The sequence below is a fragment of the Epinephelus moara genome, chromosome 17 (assembly GCF_006386435.1).
Source record: "Epinephelus moara isolate mb chromosome 17, YSFRI_EMoa_1.0, whole genome shotgun sequence".
Lineage (NCBI taxonomy): Eukaryota > Metazoa > Chordata > Actinopteri > Perciformes > Serranidae > Epinephelus > Epinephelus moara.
The window spans coordinates 34644456-34653700 of record NC_065522.1 but is presented as its reverse complement, the minus strand read 5'-3'; the positions used below and the strand labels follow the sequence as shown (position 1 = coordinate 34653700).

Here is a 9245-nt window from a genome sequence, read left to right as displayed (position 1 = left end):
AACTTTTTACGCTTGTTACACCATAGTCATGTTTTTGCACTACAACTCTTATTAGTACTAAAGGGTGAGGCAGTGGATTTGTAAACCAGAAGATACATTCTAAAACAAAATTGAGCTTTTCACTAAACTAAATATACAATGTAGATACTGCTTGCTGTGGTAGGTATTTGACATGAGGTAGAAAAGTGTGTCAAGTAAGACATAAAGGAAAAATAACAATGTCTTTTGAAGTACCTTTCTTCTTCCTGTTTTTTGTTACAGCAGCATACATCACTTTGTCCTCATCAGCTGCACCGGCCTCTACAGAGACTGAAACAAATAACATATCACTTCACATAGCAGATACTGTAGACGGACAAATACCTAGACAAAATACAAACAGGAAATTCATGTTGTCTGTTACCTAATTTGTTTTCATATCACAAATGACATAACAATTATCAACAGTAATGACACCAGACAGCATGATTTCACTTTAGTTTTTTCAAACTCACTCTGTGGTTAAATAGGTTATTGACATTGGCATTTAATACTTGATATTAAATTGTATAATTTAATTTGCTGCTTTGTTTGAAGTGCTTTGTTGTATGGGTTGTTTAAGGTGCTGTTATTGATTCGTAGTTTGTGTTCTCACCTGTTTGGTTCTCAGCTGAGCTTGAACAAAGAGTCACTGTGGACAGATAGTCCAATACTGCAGTACAAGAAAGGAAAAATAACAACATCAACAGGGAAAAAAGGAGGAGAAGATGAAGGTATTTGAGACATGATACAGAAATTATTATTATTATATTTTTTGTGTGCTTTATTTTATGACTGCAAATATCCAGGGTGCTCTTACACACTTAACATCATTTATGGGCCTCTAAATTCACAGGAACATTCAAACTGTTGTGTGCATTTTCTTAGGAAATCATACAAGCCTTTGTATGAGAATATCTTGAATATTACAATGAATGGATTCATTTAAAAATGGGTAGAAATAGTCGACTATATAAACTAAATCAATGAATAAAAATAACACATTTTCAGAGTGAAAGAACAAACGATACAGGAATTACATTAAGGGGAAGTGCACCTTTCAGGACAACAACAACTATGAGTGCTTCAAGCAACAAAGTTATTGGAGGGATGTATCTGTACCTCTGTTCCCATACCCTTTGCAGAGGTGAAGTAGTCCCACCACCAACAGCAGAACCATCAATAAGAGAGTTGTAACAATCCATGGGGTAGGACCGGAGGAGGTGGGATTGGATGAGGTCGGAGTAGTCTCTTCTGGAATGACAATATAAGGCATTTTAACTTAGAATGTGCTGGGATATGGCTCCTGTAAGGACACTAATAGAGGCAGCAGCCTTGTAAACCATGTCCCTTGGTACTCCGAGTGCTCTCTCTCTTCATGCTCTTTCTTTAATCAAAGGTTTTCTGCCAAAAAGGTTTTGTCACAGCTCTTTGACAGCAAAAGACACACAGAGGAGAATGTGTCTGAGGCTTATAATAATGCATCCTTCTGTGAAGCTTGGGTTTGACCCTCCTGTTGGCTCCAAATCACAAGCTGATTCTGTTCTCTCTCAGCCTCCAAGAGTGGACACATTACCATCCAAAGAAGGGAAGTTAACATGGTTCCTCCCCCTACTTGGAACAACTGAGTAAAATCAAAACCCCACACTTGTTTCAGATATTTAAATCAGCCATTTAAACTTTGCATGATGGGAATCTGAAAGTATTTTAACAGGGGAATCAGATTCAACAACTTTGCCTCAAGTACTGATTCGTAGTTTGTGTTCTCACCTGTTTGGTTCTCTTTGCCTCAAGTCTTTGGAGCGGCAGCAGTAATTTCTATCACATTGCAGTGACTCACCTCCGACAGCCATCCAGCTCTCTGGTGATTCTCCAGCTCCAGAGATGTGACACTTGTAGAGTCCTTCATCAGAATTGGAAACACTGTAGATTGTCATCTCTCCTGTAGAGCTGCTCCTGATGAGGACGCCATCTTTATAGAAACCAGCTGTCAGGTGTGAGGAAGTCGTTTTGTTTCTGCAGGTCAGACTCACATCGTCTCCCTTGGTCACAGGGAGAACAGGACTCTCCAGGATCACTGAACCATCTGAACAAAAACGTGTTTGATTTTTATCTCAAATAAAACTGATGATGAATTTATGACAAAATCATGTTGTCTTAATGCAAACCTCCCTGAAGTACTCCATGTCCTGTGTTTCAGATCTCTCCGAGTCTGTTTAGACCTGGAATTAACATGCATTTTGGGTGATCCGATCACACATAGGCTAAACTAAATACAATAATAAACAACCAGCAAGATGCAATGTGATCCGATCACTCAAACCACTTGCTGAGGTGGTCTGGGACACATTTGACCACATGTCTTTTGTAGTTTAAACACTAACGGTGTCCTGATGCATCCCCAACAAGGACTGCGCCATTGGTGCAGGATGTGGTGGTTCTTTTAGTGACATAGCGCCAATGCTCTACAACTTACCCATCTAATGTTAAGTTAAACAAAGTGTTGCGTGACCATCCTTAACATACTGTCACAGAGCAGTTCACGATATCCCCTGAAAAATATATGTACAACAGTGTGTATGATATCCTATGAATTTGCACCCCATGAATGACGTTACAACCTTAATGTACAGTTATGTAATTAATGTAAAGTTATGTAGGTTAGTCTTGGGCAATAAAAATTACCATGGTTAGGTTTAAGAAAAGAAACATGGTGAGGACGTATCTAAATATGACTCAAAATTCACACAGATGCAAACACAGGTCTCCAGGGTTCCGGGCAGATTGTCATGTTTTTGTGACCCATCGACCAACCCAACCTGCCTCCTTACAAGCACTCAGGACTGCTTCCTTGTTTACTGCTATCAGCACATTGGTCACACGATCGCAGTGTTTCAAAATTCATGTGATATGCACGAATTTGGGTGCACTGCATTTTGTAGGAAAACTTGTGATGAATTTGTGAGAACAGCATGTTATCCCTGATTTTGCCTTGTGGGAGGAGACATTTTGAGTTCTGCTGACAGCGATTTTTCCAGCTGTACTGACACAACCACTAATGTGAGTAGCAAGCATGCTACTGTATAGAGCAACTAGCAAAAGTGTAGACATCATGGTGAGCAGGGCAGCAACAAAATCTGGACAGAATCTGAATCTGGAGATGCATGACAGGCACAGGTGTGACCAGCATTGTGTCTTGGCTGTCCACGAGTGTCTGGATCACTGACACGGATGTTAGTACCGGGTCTAAATAGGGCCTCCCTGCTCCGACACAGCTGATTTTAATGATGAGCTTGTTTTCAAGCAGCTTCAGGACTTCACAGTGAGTTGTTCATTTGAATCAGCTGTGTTGTGGCAGGGAGAGATCTGAAACATGAAGGACAAGTGGTACTCCAGGAGAGGTTTGAGAAATGCTGCTAATGCAAACCTACCAGTGACAGTGATGTTGACGCTGTTGCTCTTCTTCCCCCCTTTACCCTCACACCAGTACTCTCCACTGTCGTCTAGATAAGCATTTCTAATGGCGCAGGATGACCCTGATGATGGCAGCCTGCTAGAAGTTTTACATGAGAGCTCCTCCTCTTTGAGCCCCTCACAATGGAAAGTTACATTTTCATATTCAAAGAACTGCAGTCTGTTTGGTTCAATATGAAGAACTGCTGAATCTGAAAACAAAAAGAAGAGATTTGCTCTCAGATCACATCTTAACTACTGGAATATAGTTCTCCAGTAAGAAATACCAAATGAAATCAAATGGATGCGTCTGCACATAAAAAGTAATGGTAACATCCTATCTTTTTAAAAAGTCTTATACATTGAATGTCAGCTCACCAAAGTCACAGCAGAACATATTTTCCTTCTTTTCTTTCATACTCTACCACAAACACCTCCCAGCAGAAACTGTATCCTTACAACAGTTGATGATTTAAAAACATAAATGAGCATCTAACTGGTTCTTACCAACGTTCTGATCACATGCACACAGCAGGAACAACACAGTCATCACTGAGGAGACAAAGAAGAACAGCTAAACATACAGAGACATGCTTATGAAGTCCATATGCTTTTTGCCTACAGCTGCTCCTCACAGTCTACGTATTATCTGTTAAATCTCATAACTGATACAGAAACATTAAGAGATCATAGAATTTCTGAACTTCTTTCTCATTTAGTTTTAATCAAACAGACTCAGTACTCACTCAGTCTGATGCAGAGAGCTGTGACCTCCATGTTGTCTTGCTGCTGACTGACTGAACATCACACTGAAGTATAGGAAGCAGGTGAGAACTGGCATCTTCCTGTGTGGCTTTGTTCTGCTCTTGATGCAACACTAAATTTGGTCTTAGGACTGAAAACCTTTGTCTCAGAGACAGAGTTGCTGTCGTGGTAGAAATAACCTCAGTGGTTAAGTTAAATATCAGTGGGTGGAGCCAAAGAACAAAGACTTCCATATACAAAACTAAAATAACTAATACTACTTTTACTTCCATATACAAAACTAAAATAACTAATACTACTTTTTCAGTGTCACTGAGGCTTGCAGAAGAGTTTCCACCCACACTAGCAGTTTAGTAAGACATATATAGGCACAAAGTGTTTTGATCTAAATGTTATTGTCAGCATGCTAACATGCTCACAATAACAAGGCCAAGGCCAACAAGGACATGCTGATGTTAACGGGGCATCATTTTAACTGTATTCGCCATCTTAGTTCAGCATGTTAACATGCTAGCACGTGCTAATTGGCATTTAATTCAAAGGGCAGCTGAGGCTGATGGGACTGCCTGTAGTTCTCAAGATATGTCAACAAAAAGCAAAAATGTTAACCTCATGGTGCTGGTACAGGGCGGTCAGGGTGTTATTCAAGTCATTAAGACTCATCATCTGGGAGTCATGAATATATGTTCACAGTTTTGTAAAATNATGAAGTCCATATGCTTTTTGCCTACAGCTGCTCCTCACAGTCTACGTATTATCTGTTAAATCTCATAACTGATACAGAAACATTAAGAGATCACAGAATTTCTGAACTTCTTTCTCATTTAGTTTTAATCAAACAGACTCAGTACTCACACAGTCTGATGCAGAGAGCTGTGACCTCCATGTTGTCTTGCTGCTGACTGACTGAACATCACACTGAAGTATAGGAAGCAGGTGAGAACTGGTCTCTTCCTGTGTGGCTTTTTTCTGCTCTTGATGCAACACTAAATTTGGTCTTAGGACTGAAAACCTTTGTCTCAGAGACAGAGCTGCTGTCATGGTAGAAATGACCTCAGTGGTTAAGTTAAATATCAGTGGGTGGAGCCAAAGAACAAAGACTTATACAAAACTAAAATAACTAATACTACTTTTTCAGTGTCACTGAGGATTGCAGAAGAGTTTCCACCCACACTAGCAGTTTAGTGAGACATATATAGGCACAAAAGTGCTTTGATCTAAATGTTATTGTCAGCATGCTAACATGCTGACAATAACAAGGCCAAGGCCAACAAGGACATGCTGATGTTAACGGGGCATCATTTTAACTGTATTCGCCATCTTAGTTCAGCATGTTAACATGCTAGCACGTGCTAATTGGCATTTAATTCAAAGGGCAGCTGAGGCTGATGGGACTGCCTGTAGTTCTCAAGATATGTCAACAAAAAGCAAAAATGTTAACCTCATGGTGCTGGTACAGGGCGGTCAGGGTGTTATTCAAGTCATTAAGACTCATCATCTGGGAGTCATGAATATATGTTCACAGTTTTGTAAAATGTATCCTCCTGAGAGACAAAAGACGTCATTATTGACTTCAGGAGACACTGTGAGGAGCATTCTTCCCTAACAATCAGGAGACAGGAAGTGGACAGGGTCACCAGCTTTAAGTTTCTGGGGACTTACATCAGTGAGGACCTCACATGGATGATCAACTCCTCTGTCCTGGTTAAAAAGGCTCAACAGCGGTTCTACTTCTTAGAGACACTGAAAAAGAAAAACCTGTCTGCAGAGCTGCTCAGAGCCTTTTACCACTGTTTCATCGAGTGTTCTAGCATACTGTCTAACAGCCTGGCAATCTAACCAATAACTGTCAAGACATTTCCTTTAAACCATAAATGTCTTGGTCACTGGTGGGTGACAGCCTCCCTCTCCGTCCACATGTCCCAAAAATGTGAGGGTAACATTGCATAAGTGCCCCCTCGATGCCCCAGTGGTAGATAAAACATCATAAAGTGTCCTCTAGGCTGCCCTTCAAATGATGAAGTGCCCTTTAAAGTGCCCTTCAAGTAAAGAAACTTGATGCAGTTCCCTCTAGAGCAGTGGTTCCCAACTGGTCCGGACACAGTGTTTCAGTCACAAATTTCTCCTTAGTCATTAGTTCAGGGTCCACACAGTTTAATACATTCAGCGTCGTACTTGTATTTGGCCATGATATTGNGTGCCCTCTAGTGCAGTGGTTCCCAACTGGTCCGGACACAGGGTCCAAATTTCTCCTTAGTCATTAATTCAGGGTCCACACAGTTTAATACATTCAGCGTCATACTTGTATTTGGCCATGATATTGAAGTAGTGTGCTGTCTCTGTCAAGTAGCTCTCTGTTAGTCACTCGCTGCACAGCAGGAAACAGCACTTCCAAATAAAAGCTCTGGGCCAGAAATGAACTGTACTTAAAAATAAAGCGTGTTTTTGACAAATGTGACATGTTTGCTACTCACATGTAATCCATTTGGAATGGACCTGTGCCCCTCTTTTGGACCGCTACCCACCAGTTGGTAACTACTGCTCTGGAGTGCTCTTTGAGTGAAGAAAATGTCATGCAGTGCCCTCTAGTGAGCACTTTAAGTGAGGAAAACACAATGCAGTGCCCTTTAGAGTGTGCTTCAAGTGAAGAAAATGTCATGCAGTGCCCTTAACTTCAGTTAGTACTATATGTTTCTGGCTGATGAAATGTATAGTTACAGTAGCTAACAATACACACAGAGTGCTGCTCATTAAAGATTAACAAACACAGCTTACGAGAGCACATGTGATTTTAGAGGACTTTGAACATGACACTACTTCACTGACAACAAGGAGGTTACTGCCTGAACTGCTAAAAGGTAAGCTTAAATATATATATATATATGATTAATGCAAAACCAACAGTGCTCTAAAGGTCTTATTTTAAAGTTAGATACCTGCCCTTCATATTAGTGAATAAAGACTGAGGGGAAACACTACTGATAGCTCTAAGACGGAATATATGTGTCATATGATCATGTGACTGACACCACAGGACTTGTGGTGTGGCTTAAACTAACCCAAATTAATGAAATCCAGTCAATCTGAGTATCGTGTTTAAGTGATATCAGGGTGCCTCAAATCTGCTGCATGAATTTAAATTAAAATTTTAACTTTCAAAACTCTAGGATGCCTCTCATGATGGATGGAGGTCCCTCTAAACCTCGACTCGATGCCATCTGCAAAATCATTTTCCATTTCACTGCTGCCGTCCTCTTCCTAACATGTCCTTGCAGAGGTAAAGACATCACTACACACTTCAAAATCTCAAATTGCTGCTTAAACTATAAACTATGACAGACTTAAAATGAAAACAAAACAATACAGCATTTAATGGGCCAAACACAAACTCACTTGAATCACTTGCCCACAAAATCATGGCTTTATAGTAGGTTAGTAAATTCACTATATCTCATGAGGAGGAGTCTCTCAAACTGTCTGTTAGACAGTCCCTTTCTCCTCTGAGTCAGCAGAAGACAGCCCAAGATGGAGTGTGTTTTCCATGGGCACACTAGATGGCACGGCTGTTGTAGATAGATAAATATTTTTATTTGTGCCTGTTGGAAATTTGACTTGTAATATTGTGAATGTTGTGAACCCAACATTAAAAGATCATCCTCTTTTAAGTTTATATCATGAACTTAATAGCAAACAGTTGCTCACTGAGACATCCAGCAGTTGCAGAGCAATATGATCATTTATGTGGAATTGTGTTTGTGTCTTCATGATGAAAGACGAATAATCCAAGTGTAAAACTAAATTTTATATTCAGATGTGAATCTATGTTGTCTGGTGAAATGCGGGGTACCACAGGGTTCGATTCTGGGACCTATTTTGTATTCTCTGCTGTGACACACCATCCACAGCTCTGGTTTGATTGTGTATTGTGTCTCTTCATGTGTCATTACATGCAGATGACATCCAACTTAACATTTTAGCTACAGATGATAAACTCAACTCCATTAAAATATTGCCTGGCACATTTATTTCCTACCGCATGCACTTTAAATCGATAAAGCCACCTAGTCTCTTAGTCCTCTGAACCTTGACACATTAAACACATTTTCTGGCTGTTGAGCCTGATTATAAATACATCAAATATATCAATCTGTGTTTGAACATTTTTATTCCCCTTTCAGGTCAGTCTCAGATGGTCAGTCCTTCACAGCCAATTGTGGCAACAGTCGGTCAAGACATCATGTTACCATGCCATCTGGAACCTGCTGTTAATGTCACTGACATGACTGTGGAGTGGACGAGACCTGACCTGAATCCTAGATTTGTTTATGTGTGGCGTGACGGTGTGGAACTAGAGATGAAAAAACATCAGTCCTATGTAGGGAGAACATCAGTGTCCATCACCAAACTGAAACATGGAGACATTTCACTGAAACTCTGCAAAGTAAAAATCTCTGATAAGGGGAAATACAGGTGCTTTATTCCCACACTGAGCAGAGAATCTACTGTTGAGCTTGTTGTTGGTGAGTTAATAAATTATTTTGGCTTTATAGGGCCGAACCACAATGTGACAGTTAATCAGTGGAAACACATTTATCTACAGCAGGAAAGTGAGACCTGACTTGTTGAAGAACAGTTGATTGGTAGCTGTTAAGGAATCAGACAGCATTTGTTTTTAACTTTTCCTGCCTGGATTATACAAGCTGGTTTGAATTTCCACCCTGTTCTCATTCTGAAGTCGTCAAATACCGCAGCTTTGTCAGTGAGTTTGGCGTCAGATAGCAATGCAAAAGTAACCTATTGCAGTGGTATGATACACCGCCGGTAGACCAGACAGCACCTATCGTGGCAGTATGATATGCAAATGGGTGGTGTCATTTCATAACACAGCCAGATGGCACTGGTTGTGTTGGTGTGATACACTGCTGGACGGTCAAAAGCGCTGTCAGTAACAATGTAATATAAGGAACTGAAAAGTCTGTATAGCATGGGCAGCAAGGGTGGTGGATAGG

General features: G+C 40.4%; 2 protein-coding genes across 3 annotated transcripts in view; one reads left to right on the top strand and one right to left on the bottom strand.

The window, feature by feature from the left end:
* The window catches only part of LOC126403907 (carcinoembryonic antigen-related cell adhesion molecule 20-like), a 128696-nt gene that overhangs the window by 6837 nt on the left and 112614 nt on the right, over window positions 1-9245 (bottom strand). Inside the window, exons 5-8 of the mRNA XM_050066727.1 lie at window positions 1859-2104; window positions 1141-1272; window positions 635-691; window positions 235-309 (exon numbers count right to left, since the gene is read on the bottom strand). Coding sequence (XP_049922684.1) covers window positions 235-309; window positions 635-691; window positions 1141-1272; window positions 1859-2104 — 510 coding nt within the window. The remainder of the gene's footprint in view (window positions 1-234; window positions 310-634; window positions 692-1140; window positions 1273-1858; window positions 2105-9245) is intronic.
* LOC126403821 (butyrophilin subfamily 3 member A2-like) overlaps window positions 6855-9245 on the top strand; it is a 37783-nt gene continuing 35392 nt past the window's right edge. The window contains exons 1-3 of one of the 2 annotated variants that reach the window (XM_050066619.1): window positions 6855-7094; window positions 7404-7513; window positions 8415-8756. In XM_050066619.1, the coding sequence (XP_049922576.1) occupies window positions 7405-7513; window positions 8415-8756 (451 nt within the window). In that variant the 5' untranslated portion in view covers window positions 6855-7094; window position 7404. The remainder of the gene's footprint in view (window positions 7095-7403; window positions 7514-8414; window positions 8757-9245) is intronic. The other variant, XM_050066620.1, reaches the window with a different exon arrangement.